Source organism: Pseudorca crassidens, chromosome 15 (assembly GCF_039906515.1).
Source record: "Pseudorca crassidens isolate mPseCra1 chromosome 15, mPseCra1.hap1, whole genome shotgun sequence".
NCBI classification, from domain to species: Eukaryota; Metazoa; Chordata; class Mammalia; order Artiodactyla; family Delphinidae; genus Pseudorca; species Pseudorca crassidens.
The window spans coordinates 37,166,711-37,181,722 of NC_090310.1; the positions used below are offsets into that span (position 1 = coordinate 37,166,711).

Sequence of the window (15,012 nt, forward strand, 5' to 3'; positions counted from 1 at the left end):
TTAAGTGTTTTGAGGAACTTTAACTTCCTTTCTTCGTGTACATTTGCTGTCGCAACCAGAAAGCTTCCCAGATTTTGTAATTCTGGGAATCTCCTCCTTTAAATTCCTTTTCTGCTCAAACTGAACAGACACGAGTATGGCATTTAGTGAGACTTCAGATAGAGCATGGCAGGCACAGAGCAAAGAGCTGGGTGCCTTGGGGAGACAGAAACACGTATGATGTCTGTTAAGGCGGTGGGGCTCAAGGGATATTTTTTCTTTTTGATTTCTAATGTTAGGTTCTGGGAGAAATACATAAAGACTTTATAAAGATGTTTGCTGCTTTTAGGATACACAGACTGTAGGGGTGTAGTGGTAAAAACACAAACTAGGAAGCTCAGATCCTGGGTGTGTGCCTTGCTTCCTGTGTGATCCTGGGTTAGGCACTTCCTCCTAGTTTCTTAGTTTTGAAAGGGTGATGGTACCAGAAGTTAGGGCTGGATTAGGAGGCTCTATAAATATAAAAGTATATAAAATAAAAGCTTCTTACAGTTTATTGTACCAGGAGAGAACAAAAGCCACCCCAGAGTTCTCTGATTCCTGAAATCCATGTTTCTTTGATATTGGACTTGGCTTTGCTTAAGTAACATGCTTACAGTGTATTTTGCACTTTGATTTCCTACCTCGGTGAGAGGCGTTTTATGATTATTTTTTAAATTATGCTCTGGCACCCTCCATTTGCCCAAAGGTGGCCGGAGCGTCATGCCAACGAGCCCCAGGCCCTTCCTGATATCCTGTGAGGCGTCAGTGCTCCCGAGCTCCAAGGTCAGCCCACCGCACTCCAGAGGCCTACCAGCCCCACCCCAGAGCCCTCTGTGCAGGGCTGCTTTCTCCCAGCCAGACCTCCCATAGCCCCAGAGGAAAGCCTCAGCCAGGAGCCTCTGTCAGGACTCAGGTCAGTTCCCCGGTGTTGCTGTCTGGTGTTGTCCTAGTGGGAAGGCGGACGGTCTGTCTCCCTGCCCTGCCCACCCCTCTGGGCCTAGAGAGGTGGGATTAAGCGTGGGGACCTGTCCTTTCTTGACCAGACTTTTCCGGAAAAGGAAGTCATCGACTTCTCTGACCAGAAGACTTCTTTGAACTGTGACCTTTTCACATTCCCCTCTTGGTAGAGAAAGAACCTTCATCTCTGCCAAGACAGGCACCCATCAGCCTGCTGTGGGGATGATCAGCTCCGTTGGAGGCACTGCTTTCCCCTCTTAGCCTAAACCACTTCTTGAAACTGTTCATAGGCCGTAGGCCTTCGTGGGTAACATTACACTACTGCTCTTTTATTAACTGTCTACGACTGATTTTAAGACAGGTTTTTCCACCTTATTAATTTTAAAAGAATTTGGATAATTTATTAAGTTTTCACTTAATAGCCCTTCATTGCTATTTTAGCTTTAATCTCCCCATATTTTAACCATATGGTTAAATAAAATAAAAGCCATATTTTAAGTTAATTTGTAAATAACTTCTTGCAGTTGTGTTTTCTACTAATATTTATTGAGTGCCCTTTAAAGCTTAAATTTTGAGGAACTACTTTTAGGCAGATATGGACAGCTACATCTTTTTTTTAAAAGCGAGAGTTTAATTTAAAAATGAGCTTTAATGGAAATGATTTTTCAGCTAACTGAAGTCAAAAGCAAAACTGGCTGTTTCAAAAAAAAAAAACAAGCTCTCGCTCCATGCGCACTGGGTTTCGAGATGGGTTCTTTGGGCCATAGTGTTAGAGCAGGTTAACTAATGAAGGATTTACCAGCCCTTTGTCCGTGCCGTCCTGACGCGCCTAATGGATGGTGTTGGGTTAGTATCGACATGAGTGTGGAGCTGGCTCACTGCACTCAGGACTCTTTCCTGTGAGTCACAGATGCTTCTCCCCACCTGAAGGACCGTGAGCTGTGGAGGGCCCCTCTCCGCTCCATCTGCATACTTGGCGCAGACGGTGACCAGGAGCTCTCCAGGGCCTCCCCTCCTCTGCCGCCCTCGCTGCCCACCTCAGGTCCAGCCTCGGCATTCATGCCCGCAGCTTACAGAACTAGGTGCTTCTAGTCATGAGCGTCCTGGGGTCTTCCTGAGCTAACTCCAACTCCCTCCTTCTCTAGAGGTTAGTGTGGCTCCGTGTCTCTGCTTCTCACACTGCAGTCTCATGACATAGATTTCCCTAAATTGAGGAAGACCTTTATAAAGCTCTGTTCTTGTTTCTGCTGTCACTGTGTTTGATAATTAGTCTCAGCAGATTTTCCCAGCCATACGTGCCAGATTTAAATATAACATTCATACCTGACATAGAGTAGATTTTCTCTGGAGGAAAATGACCAGTGTCGTGTGGAGGCTCACAGACCACTGCTCACAGTTAAAGCAGGAAAAACTGGTTCTCAGGGTTCAAGGTGGGAGAGTACATGCCATCCTGCCGCCCACGCGTCCGCCTCGCCTGCTGTGTCTGCCCCTAGGTTAAGGCCACTGAGGGCCCTCACCCCAGGCTCCTCCCCTGCTCCCCCACAGCCCTCTCCAGGTCTTAGAAATCAGCCCGCAGCCAGGATACTGGGCTGAGTTTCCTTTTACTGTTCTGTGATGGTGGAGAATAAAGCAGTCAGGGAGGGGAATTCCATCAGCCTGAGTTTTTGCTAAGAAATAGCACATTCATACGAACCACAGAGAACATCTGAATAGCATTCATCGAATGATTGCCATTCCATTGGCCACGTTGCATCTACCAGCCCTGCCGTTCATCTCCTGTTTCCAGAAGAAACAAAGTCAGCTTCCTAAAAGGGCGTGTGTTCCTTGAACAGAGTAGAACTGGCCTCTCCCTCTGGGGAGCTGTTCTGAGTTAGGCTGGGACAAAAGAAGGTGAGGAGAAGTGGAGGGTCTGTGTCTCAGGACTGACTCTCCCCCACTCTCCCTGCCTTCCCCAAACACAATTCGCAAACCTGAACCAACACCCTTTTTGTCTTTGGTCCACAACTAGCGGCCCTTCTGGCAAGGATGGCGGTGCTCAGGCAGCTGGCGCTCCTGCTCTGGAAGAACTACACTTTGCAGGTGGGTCCGGCCCTGGGGGCATGCTGCAGGGGGAAGGGCGAGAGGGGCCTGGCAGAGGGGGTGTCAGCAAGAGGGGGCATCAGTGGGAGGGGCTCCAGGAGCCCCTCGCCTCCACCTCGCACTCCTCAGCCCTCGGTTTCCATTGCTCTTTAGAAGCGGAAGGTCCTGGTGACCATCTTGGAGCTCTTCCTGCCCTTGCTGTTTTCTGGGATCCTGATTTGGCTTCGCCTGAAGATCCAGTCAGAGAACGTGCCCAATGCCACCCTCTACCCCGGCCAGTCCATCCGAGAGCTGCCACTGTTCTTCAGCTTCCCGCCACCGGGAGCCGCCTGGGAGCTCGCCTACATCCCATCCCAGAATGACGCCGTGAGGACCGTTGTGGAGACAGTGAGGAGGATGCTGGTGATCAACATGAGAGGTGAGTTGTCGGGGACTCAGTAGTGCTGCGGGACTTGGGCTTTGGGTCAGGGACTGGCCAGGCGGGGAGCCGGGCAGCAGGCAATGCAGTCTGCCCTGTAGTGGCCGCACGGCCCGCAAATCCCTGTGTCATGTCTCATTGCAACAGGGACCAGGGTTATGACGGCTGTGGGAAGCAGTGTGTGTGACAGTTTACAGCCCCTGGCTATTCAGAGTGGGGATGGTGTCCACATACCCCACAAAGCTGTTTAATTATGAGGGCAAGGCCCCGGTGCCAGGAATCTCTTCTGGGATATGGTTTTGGGAGGACAGCTCTGATAAAGGTCATCAAGAAGCCTGCTGAGGGCCATTCCCAGGAAATGTGCCAGTCACCCTCGCTAGGTCTTTGCATTCAGAATAGAAAGTATTATCCCTTTTCCTCTCCCTCTTGATTTTGGCACTGTGGCCTGTTTAATTCAGTGTAGCAAACACTTAGGGGAAGATCCCTGGTCCCTCACTATGTGATTATAGTCAAACCCTTTATGTGAAATGGGGTCTGGGTGAGAGAGGTCGTTGAACAGACTATACATTAGTGTCCACTTGAATTTTTAAAGCCCACCATTATGGTTATGAGAGAAACTGATGCTGGCTGCAGAGCTCAGGGCAGGGCAGCTGCCCACATGGAGGGGCCCTGCTCCAGCTCTCAGCTTCTAGATGCCCAGGGCCGGCTTCGATGGTGAGGTTCTGCCAGTCTTCACCGCAGCCCGTCTCTGCCAAAAACAAAAGCCTCCTCGAGTCTTAGGAAAGGTTTACAAAGCCCTAGAGAAACTTGTAAGCTTTAGTCCTTTATCTGAAGGTCCAGCTTTCTCAAGCAGAGTGGACGATTGGGCAACTCTGGGCCCCCCTCCTCCCCACAGCTCGCGGCTTCCCCTCCGAAAAGGACTTTGAGGACTACGTCAGGTACGACAACCGCTCTGCCAACGTGCTGGCCGCCGTGGTGTTCGAGCATGCCTTCAACCACAGCAGGGATCCCCTGCCGCTGGCGGTGAGGACCCCAGCCCCATGGAGCCAAGCTTCCTCCCCCAGGAGCCAGAGACGCTCTGCCTGCCTGGGAGCAAATGCGACTTTCCCCTTGGGTCCAGAATCACCTCTCAGCCCACTGAGGGGCCCTGATGGAGTTTGACCCATCAGGCCAGAGCGGTTTAGAAACCTCGCGTGTCTGAAGAAAGTGGCCGTAGACCATTGCTGTGGCCCCTCTTTGTCCTCTCGTTTTGTGAAAGGTGTTACAGGTCTCCTATGACAGAGTCAAATAGGACAAGTAGGAAAGTAGCAGATACTCGGGACTTAGCACCATATGGCATTAGAATTTCTGTTACATATTTAAACAAACAAACAAAAAGAAAGGTTTTTTGGTTGCCCCAGTGGCAATAAGACTGGGAAACCGTCAGGTCCCTCAGCATCACGCTGGTGGCCCTGCACTGGTTAACAGTGACGAGTCATGCATGGAATTCCCATTGGTAATGGCAGAAGAGGGTGGTGAAGAGCACTGCAGAGGTGCCCCTGGGCTCTCTGTGCCCTGGCAGGACCGCTCACTCTGACCTCCTGAGATCCAGACACTGGCGGGGGCTGGGGCAGTGGTGAGGTCACGGTAATGAGGGTCCCCCAACCCTCCCACTGGATGCAGACGTTTGCTCCTCTGGCTGGATCCCTTAGAGCACTTGGTTTTCTCTTTGTTTCCGTAGGTGAAATATCACTTACGGTTCAGTTACACGCGAAGAAATTACATGTGGACCCAGACAGGCTCCTTTTTCCTGAGAGAGACAGAAGGCTGGCACACCACTTCCCTTTTTCCACTCTTCCCCAGCCCAGGACCAAGGGAACCCACATCCCCTGATGGCGGAGAACCTGGTGAGGAACACTTTTAGGGGGTCTCCTTCCCTCCCCCGGGGTGCTGGCTCATGATCATCACGTCGGGGAAACCCATCTTGCATTTCTCTGGAGGAAGATTTTTTTATGATTATTTGACCTTCTTCTTTGTAGGAGAAGGAAGAAAACATCCAGTAAAACTGGCTTCTGAAAAGCAAAATAATCTTTGAAAACAGCAAAGGCTGTCTCCCTATTTCCCAGCAAACGTGCTGTTGAATGAAACATTTATATTTCAGTTTTTAAGGAGCTTCAGTTTGCATTGGGTCTTTTGGGCTTGGTTTTCCATTTCCCTTCTCTCCTTGCCCCTCTCTCTGTACAGTTGTATAGGCATTGTACGCTCTGTTGTCCTTGTGTAATTGTCCGTGGTTTCATTGAGTCAGTGGAATGTTTGCAGAAGTCGGATCTCAGCTCACTGTATTGCCAGAGGGTGTGTCGGTCTGTTCGCTGTTACTCTGGAAGGTAGTTGGCTTGTTTGTCTTCTCTGACCAAGGTTCCATCTTAGAACCAAGTAACTGGGACCCAGGACTAGACTATGCCCTCAAGCTGAGGCCCAGCTACAGGCTCCAGGAGGCATCCTGGGTGTTGCAAAGAACACAGAATTAATTCCCAGGTCTGCAAGAGGCAGAACTTGTTAGAGATTTTGATGAAAAGACCCAGGAATGCCCTAAATAGAGCACCAGGAAGGCAGGAGGCAGCCAGCATTTAGATTTATTTCTGGTGCCAGGACCCTATCACCAGGCTAATGTTCCAGGAAAAGATTTTAAATCCAAAAGAGGAGCTAAGACGACGAGCAAGGCAAGGTGAAGTGTGCAAGGCCCCAGAATGAAGCCCTGGACAGGTCACCAACTGGAGAGGAGGAGAAGCCACATCAGCTGCCACGCCCACTGCCTGTGGCCAGCAGCAGGAGACACTGGCTGTGTGACCTGGGGCGGGGCTGTCCGTCCTGTTTGTGGGGACAATTTCCTAAGCTTGGAAGCGATAGAGGCAAAAGTTCTCCAAGGAAAAGACTGACAGATTTCACTACGTACAAACTTGAAATTTGCTAAAAGAGAAAAAGACATAACGCCAATTTTGAAAGCAAATAAGAGATTGGGGAAAACATTCCAGCAGATGACAAAGGGTAAATACCTTCTGTTTTATAAATGATTCCTTAGTCCAAATCAGTTTAAAAAAAACACAAAGACCCCAAGAGATGTGGAAAGGATGTGAACCTGGCACACAGCAGGCCCTCCAAGAATTAGGCCAGTGTTCCCCCCAAGCCCACCCCCGAATGTCCATACCTTAGACCCCTGATAAAAATTGAGCCCCTGGAATAGTCTGAAAGAAGGAGAAAATGCAGAGGCACAAAAGAAGTTCCCCACAGCATTGTTTATGATCATAAAAACTTCAGTAGTGGGACATGATTGATCACAGAGGGTGGCTTTGCCTCAGTGCTGAGCAGCTGCAGAGGTTGTGGTGGTGAAGACCCCATGGCAGCATGCAGAACCTCATGGAAGAACAACTAGGGAGCAGGAGGCAGGCAGGACGTTTCCTGGGGGAGGCGTTGTGACGTGAGAAAGACACTGGCTTTGAAGCTAAGAGACCAGGGTCCCGTCTCAGCTTTGTCCCCTCCCCCTTTGTGTGGCTCAACGCCCTGGGCCTCAGTGGCCCCGTTTGTCCAATGAAGATGTCGTTCACTACTCTGCAGGGTCACAGTGAAGATGAGAACTAAACCCCCACCCAGCACAACGAGCGGTAAGATTCACTGAGCACCTGCTATTTCTGCAGCCATATAAAACTACTTACTCAAGGGAGGTGGTAGAAGTGCACAGATGTGGTGACCTCGTGCTGGGGGTGGGGTGGGCATAAAATTGCTTTTCTTTATTCTAGAAGCTTGAACTCAGGCAGCTGACAGTTTTGTGTTGGAGGATGTTAGGTGTTCTAAATGTCACTGTTTTAGGAATGAGGGTGCCCACGCCACCCAGACCCGCACCCCATGTCCCCTCTCTGTCCCCTGGGCTCGGACATCAGGAATCCAGGCTGCCTTTCTCTCTCCTGAGGCTATGCCGTACTCCTTCCATAGGCTCAGCCTCTCACAAGCCTCACTGTGGACTGGAATATCGTATCCCCCTGGCCCTTATCACTTTAAAAATGTGGGGAGTCAGAAAGGGCCAGCAGGGAGGAACCACAAAGCACACAAAGGTCGTGTAGTGGTGGCCTTTGGTCTGTGGTTCCTGCCTCCCTTTGAGATGGTAACTCAAGGGTGGATGGAATGAAAGTTGCTGATCAGCTGGTCTCAAGGGAACAAGACTTGTCGATTATCCCAGTAGGTCCTTAAAAGTGGGCAAGGGAGGCAGAAGAGAGAGTCAGAGAAAGATGTGATGACACGGAAGCCAGTCAGAGAGATGTTGCCTGGATGGTTTGGAAGGTGGAAGGAGGGGCCTCGAGCCAAAGAGCGAGGGTGGCCCCTACAAACTGGAGGCCTGCAGGAAACCCCAGGCCACTTCACCAGCTCAGTGCCCTCAGCACTCTGAGCACCAGCACCCAGGACCTGGCTTCTCCCACATGTATCGACCCCACATGCCGGAACGTCCTCTGCTCCTGCACTCAGGGTATATCCGTGAGGGCTTCCTGGCCGTGCAGCATGCCGTGGACAGGGCTGTCATGCAGTACCACGCCAACGCCTCCACGCACCAGCTGTTTGAGAAGCTCACCGTGATCGCCAAGAGGTTCCCTTACCCGCCTTTTATCTCGGACCCCTTCCTCGTCGCCATCCAGTACCAGCTTCCCCTGCTGCTCATGCTGAGCTTCACTTACACCTCACTCAGCATCATCCGGGCTGTCGTGCAAGAGAAAGAGAGGAAACTGAAGGTAACCCTGTTTGCGTTTGGCTTTGAGAGATCCTGAGTCCGGGCACAGTGTGGCCATGGGCTGTCGTGTCCTGAGTCCTGTCATCAGGTGGGGGCAGCTCCTGGGCACTGGGGGCACCAGGGCAGCTGGGCGTGGGGCTAGTGCCCACATGGCTCAGCCCATCTCAGGCTTCTTTGAAATCAAGCCTGTTCTGTCCAGATTTTTAAAACCCTGATAAAGCGCTGTAGTTCATGTGCTGTATGTTAAGGACTGAACATTGAAAAGACAGTGTTTTGGATACATTAGGTAAAGTAAAATACATTGTTGAAACTAATTTCATTTGTTCCTTTAAACTCTTTTGGCTGCATTGGGTGGGTCTTTGTTGCTGTGCGCGGGCTTTCTCTAGTTGTGGTGAGCAGGGGCTACTCTTCGTTGTGGTGCGTGGGCTTCTCTTTGCAGTAGCTTCTCTTATTGCGGAGCATGGGCTCTAGGCATGTGGGCTTCAGTAGTTGTGGCTCGCAGGCTCAGTAGTTGTGGCTCGTGGGCTGTAGAGCACAGGCTCAGTAGCTGTGGCGCACAGGCTTAGTTGTTCCGCGGCATGTGGGATCTTCCCAGACCAGGGCTCGAACCCGTGTCCCCTGCATTGGCAGGCGGATTCTTAACCACTGTGCCACCAGGGTAGTCCCTAAACTTTTTTTTTTTTGGCCACGCCACACGACTTGCAGGATCTTAGCTCCCCGACCAGGGATGGAACTTGCGCCCTCGGCAGTGAAAGCGCGGAATCCTAACCACTGGACCGCCAGGGAAGTCCCCCTTTAAATTTTTTTGATGTGGCTACTGAAATTCTGAATTACGTATGCGGGTTGAATTCTGTTTCTGTTGAAACAGTAGGTCAACACAAGACAAATGTTCACATACATGGAGAGCAGGAAGCGAACTTTGCATGTGATCAAGGACAGCTGTGGTGCCCAGCTGTCAGGCAGTGTCGTGGGGGATGGAGAAGTGTGTGGAAGTGTGTGAGGTGTGCTCCACAGGCATCTCACTGACATAACCATGTACATCTGGATGAATAGTGTCCTCTGTAAGCTCTCACCTCTGACGCTGCCAGAATTACCCAGAATTTATGTGAAGTTCTTCCTTTGGCAATGTCTGCAGTGCCAGTGGAAGGACGTTTAGAGTATTCTCAGTGGTGCCAACTCTGTGATTATTGGAGCTTTTTTTTTTTTTTTTTTTTGCCACACCGTGTGGCATGTGGCATCTTACTAGTTCCCCGACGAGGGATTGAACCCGTGCCCCTTACATTGGAAGCTCGAAGTCTTAACCACTGGACCACCAGGGAAGTCCCTGTTGGCGCTTTTAAATTGTTGTAAATGAGGGGCTGGGAGAACTAATGAGGTGGGTCCTGTCCACTTCGGTGCCTAAATAACTTTAATAAAATGGTGCGACACTGAGGTGGTTAGCAGCGGACAAGGAAATGGTTCAGGAAAAAATGTTTGTGCGTGCACGCGCCTCCAGGTACATAGATGAAAACAGTGTGGCGGGATGTTGAATGATCACTGAGCCCAAGTGGTATGTGAGTGGCCACCGTTCCAATCTTCCTATTTTTCTGGTGGTTTGAAATTGTCCATGAGAAGAAGTTGGAAAATCAGCCTACCTTAGTGCCTGGTACACAAGAGACACTTAATCAGCCCTGGTCCCCTCCCCCAGACCAGTGTTGTCCATGGTAACAGACAGGCCTGGGTCTGCTGTCCTCTACGGCCCCACTGGGCACTTGTGCCTGGCGCGGCTGAGGAGCTGGCTTTTTAATCTTAAGTAATTTCAGCCAAAATAGCTACGTGTGGCCGCAGGCCGCTGTATTGGATGGTGCAGGTTTAGCGTGAGGGAGGCTCCTGGGGTCTGGTGTGGCAGGGGTGGCAGGCGGTGGGGCGTGTGGAGCAGCACATGTGCCCCTCCCCCAGGAATACATGCGCATGATGGGGCTCAGCAGCTGGCTGCACTGGACCGCATGGTTCCTCCTGTTCTTCCTCTTCCTCCTCATCACCGTCTCCTTCATGACCCTGCTCTTCTGCATCAAGGTGAGTGTGGCTTCAGAAGGGGGTCTCACATGAAAAGCAAGGCGTTGGAGTTGGTGGGAGGGCCAGAGACAGCTGTGGCACCACCAGGGAGACCCCAAGACTCCGCATTTACGGCTTTGGTTGGGGAGTCTGCCCTTTTGGTAGAGAGGACTGGTGTAGCCCTTCTCCCACCCTTACCAGCTCCATTTGGGGCTGGGAAAGTTTGAGACTCTTCCTGGTTTTGTCTCCCCTACCCTGCCCCGACCTGCCCCCACCTGCCAACGGGATGGCTGCACAGGTGAAGAAGAATGTGGCAGTGCTCGCGCACAGTGACCCCTCGCTGGTGCTAGTCTTTCTGGCCTGCTTTGCTATCTCCTCCATCTCCTTCAGCTTCATGGTCAGCACTTTCTTCAGCAAAGGTGAGTTGTCCTGCCTCTGAGAGTGGAGGTCTGTGGGTGATGCACACCTCAGAAGACCGGCAGTTTCTCTTGGGATGAGTAAGGTCAAGGGGTCCAAGGGCATCTGAGCAGAAATAACCCGGAGACTGAGGTTTTCTTTACTCTGTGCCTTCCTTTGGATTCAGTTTTTTGGGTGTCAGAGTACATCCCTGAACAGTCCTTTCAGTGAAGCTCAGCGAGTGGTTAATTCTCATTGACTTTGTGTATCTGAAGATGTCTCTGTTTTGCCCTCACTCCTGAATACTGTCTTAGCTGCGTATAAAATTCTCCTTGGCGCTTTGATAACATTACCTTATTGCCACCGGATTTCCATTATTGCTGGGAAGAAGTCAGCTGACAGTCTAGGTCTGATTTTTCTGTATGGATGTTTGGATCTGAGGACTCAAGTCTTTTCAGTTCTGCATTTCCGTTCGTCATCAATCAGACTTTGCTCCCTGTTAATCCCCCTTCTCTTCTATTAGACCTAAGTTGAAGCCTCTCAGTCTGTCCTTCATGTCTCATAACTTTTTTTTTATTAATGTGGTAAAATACATATGACATAAATTTACCACCTTAACCATTTAAGTGTAAAGTTCAGTGACATTAAGTACATTCACATTGTCATGCAACTGTCACCAACATCCATCCCCAGAAATCTTTTCATCTTGCAAAACTGAATCTCTGCCCCCATTAAACACTAACTCCCTACCCCGTTCCCACAACCCTGGAAACCACCATTACACTTTCTGTCTCTATGAATTTGACTACTCGGGACCTCGCGTAAGTGGAAATCATGGAGCGTTTGTCTTTCTGTGACTGGCTTACTTCATTTAGCATAATGTCTTCAAGGTTTATCCCTGTTGCAGCTTGTGTCAGAGTTTCCTTCCTTTGTAAGGCTGAGTAATATTTCATCATATGTATAGACCACATTTTGCATATCCATTCATTCATCAATGGATATGTGGGTTGCTTCCACGTTTGTGGCTATTGTGAATAATGGTGCTATGCACATGGGTGTACAAAGATCTCTTTGAGACCCTGCTTTCAGTTCATTTGAGTGTATACCCAGAGGCAGAACCACTGGATTGTATAGTAATTCTATTTTTAATTTTTTGAGGAACTGCCATACTGTTTCTACAGCAGCTGAACCGTTTTATATTCCCACCAACAGTGCAAAAGTGTTTCAATCTCTCCACATCCTCACCAATACTTGTTATATTTGCTTTTTTTTTATAGTAGACCCCTCTTGGGTGTAAGTATATCTCTCAGTCTGTTCTTTATGTCTCTTAACTACTTTTTCATACCTTAAAAAAATCTCTTTGTGCTGAGCTCTATATGAATTCCTTAGAGTTGTCTTCTAATTCCCTAATTCTCTCTTTGACTGTGTATGTTCTAGACTGTGTCTCATCTTTGAGATTTTATTTCTATGACTATATTTATCCTTTACCAACTATCCAGTTGATTGTTGTACATATCCACTTATTCTTGTTTCTTCATCCATTTTTGTGGGGAAAAATCCTCCTTTTATCAATGGAAGCATTTCTTCATTTCCTCCTTAAGTCCTTGATATTCTTGTTTTGAAGTGTATCTCTTTCCTACTCAAACTTACTCCTTTGGAGAGCTTTAAACATGGGGATAATTCCCAGATTCAGACTCATGCCCAGCAACTCCCATTAGATGTTTAACATGTGTCTCAGTCAGACGTGTCCTGAACTACTGATGGTGTCCTCAAAACCCCATTTCCCCATCTCTACCATGTGCTCACACTAAAAACCTGGGAATGCCCTCGACTCCTCTTCCTCTAGCATCCTGCCCCAGTCCAGTCAAATCCTGTCCACTGTACCACAAGGTACCCCTGAACTCCAGCCATCTCCCACCTCCCCCACAGCCCTGCCCTGGCCCAAGCCACTGTCATCTCCAGCCTGGTTGACAGCGGTAGCCCCATAACTGGCCTTCCTGGTTCTGCCCCTGCCCCTCTTCAGTTTCTGCCCAGGTCAGAGGTTCTCCAGTGTGGTCCATGGGCTCCTGGGACCTTTAGAGGTTCACAAAATCAGAACTTTTTGTGATAATATCAGAATGTCATTTGCCTTTTCTACCATGTTGACATGTGCACTGATGGTGCAAAAGCAAAAGTGGTAAAACTGCCGGCCCTGAGCACGATCAAGACAGGCTCCAAACTGCACTTGACAGTGGCGTGTTCTTCACACCACACACTCTCGTAAACAAACAAACAAAAATGCCAGTTTCACTCAAAAATGTCCTTGACGGAACAGTAAAAAATGTTAATTTTGTTAACCTTTGACTCTCAAGTATACTTTTCTAATATTCTGCATGACTGAATGAGATGTCCACAGAAAGTGCTTCCTGAGTATTGTAGTATAATGATTCTCTTGAGGAACAGCATGTGTGCAGGTGTTCGAGTTGTCAGCTGAACTAGCCACTTCTTTCACGGAACACCATTTTTGCTTGAAGCAATGACCATCACACTGTCATTCACTTGCTGGTATTTGGTAAGCATTTTCTCAAGTGTGAGCTGCCTTTTTGAGGAAAACAACTGACAATATCTGATGTCAATTACAAAATTCAGGCTTTCAGGCAACAAAAATAGAATTTTGCAAACTTTAATCTACCACCATGAGCTTTACAGCCTCCCAGTACTTACTTACTTTTTTATGAAATTAGTGATAATATTACCCAGTGTGATTTTTTTTATGTGGTGTAATAAAATGTGTCAACATTTGGAAGATGTTCTTTGCCCAATGAGCAATATTTTCCAAATGGCCATGCATCATGTTACAAAATCATGCAAGAATAGTAAATAACCCATTCCAGGTACAAGATGGACCAATAGGTTTTCACATAACAGAGTATAAAAAGTTCATTGTTCAGGTTGATTCCACGTGGCACCTCACCTTTAAGAAACCACCCCTTGTTAAGTGGTGGTGTGGTAGCAAAGAATATCCAAAATACCTAAAAAGGCTATTAAAATTCCTGTCCCTTTTCCAACTGCTGATCTCTGTGAAGCTCATTTTCTTCATTCACTTCACCTAAAACAAGGCAATACATCAGAGTGAATGCAGAAGCAGATATGAGAATCCAGCTGTAATTGGTTAAATCTTTACAGAGGTTTGCAAGAATGTTTCACAAGGCTACTCTTCCCACTAAATTGTGGGAAATACAGGTGTTGTTCATAAAAATACTTATGTTAACTTGTAATGGGTTTATTATTGTTATTCTTAAATATCTTAACATTTTCTTAGTATTCATCTCTGACACAGTGGAATGTTGACATATATATAATGTTTGTATCCCACATGAACAAAGTTCTTTGACATCCTCAACAACTGTTTACAGCTAAAGGAGTCTTAAGACCAAAGGGTGTAAGGGCACTGCGTCAACTGAAGCCATGCTGTCTCCCCACACCTCCACCACCCCATCCTTACCTCTTTCAGGTCTTTTCCACATTCACCTCCTCATCAAAGCCTTCCTTGGCCGCCTGGTTATAGTTGCAACCCTCAGCCTAGGGAGTGTCTTGTCCCAGGTCTGTGGCTTGTTGCTCTTCACAGGGCTGTACCCACCCAGCACCATCTGCTTTACTTACCTTCTTGTCTACTGGCTGTGTCCACACTGGATCCTAAGCTCCCCGAGTGGAGGGCTTTGTCTGTTCTGTTTCCTGGTGCCTGGAACAGGGCCTGGCACAGAGCAGGTGCCCAGCGAGTATCTGTGGGATGCACGAGTGAACAAGATGGGGCAGGACCAGGCGGGGGATCACATGCTCCGTGTTAGTCGTGTCAGGTGTGCGATGCCCAGATAGCTGGAGGTAGGTCTGCAGGAGAGGGTGGAGAAATCCCCTTGGGGTTCCTGGGGTGGGCACAGGCACGCCAACAAGGGCAGAGGCTAAGAGCCGAGCATGGAGCGCCCCCCCCCAGCACTGAGGCTTGTGTCCCCGTGTCCCCGGCTCCTGCCAGGCTGGGGTTGGGCAGCTCGCCCAAGAGAGGCGTCCTTTGTGCCATGGATGGAGCCCATCAGTGCAGATGCCCTCGCCTGGTTCTGGCACACTTGTCTTCCTCTCTCCGCCCATAGCCAATGTGGCAGCAGCCATCGGGGGCTTCCTCTACTTCTTCACGTACATCCCTTACTTCTTCGTTGCCCCTCGATACAACTGGATGACGCTTAGCCAGAAGCTGTTCTCCTGCCTCCTGTCCAATGTTGCCATGGCAATGGGAGCCCAGCTCATAGGAAAATTTGAAGCAAAAGGTGAGTATTTTCCTTTACACGGGCTGTCCTTGCTGATTCAGTTACCCCAGAGGGTC

At 49.1% G+C, this 15,012-nt stretch overlaps 1 protein-coding gene across 4 annotated transcripts in view; it reads left to right on the forward strand.

Annotated features, from left to right (window-relative positions):
- Positions 1-15,012, forward strand: part of LOC137207276 (phospholipid-transporting ATPase ABCA3) — a 44,869-nt gene that overhangs the window by 6,229 nt on the left and 23,628 nt on the right. For 2 of the 4 annotated variants that reach the window (XM_067706935.1, XM_067706934.1), the window contains exons 2-9: positions 2,987-3,057; positions 3,211-3,475; positions 4,371-4,498; positions 5,196-5,361; positions 7,970-8,229; positions 10,167-10,283; positions 10,561-10,681; positions 14,783-14,956. In XM_067706935.1, the coding sequence (XP_067563036.1) occupies positions 3,004-3,057; positions 3,211-3,475; positions 4,371-4,498; positions 5,196-5,361; positions 7,970-8,229; positions 10,167-10,283; positions 10,561-10,681; positions 14,783-14,956 (1,285 nt within the window). In that variant the 5' untranslated portion in view covers positions 2,987-3,003. Of the gene's footprint in view, positions 1-2,579; positions 2,869-2,986; positions 3,058-3,210; positions 3,476-4,370; positions 4,499-5,195; positions 5,362-7,969; positions 8,230-10,166; positions 10,284-10,560; positions 10,682-14,782; positions 14,957-15,012 lie in introns of those variants that run through there. The other 2 variants (XM_067706936.1, XM_067706933.1) reach the window with 2 other exon arrangements.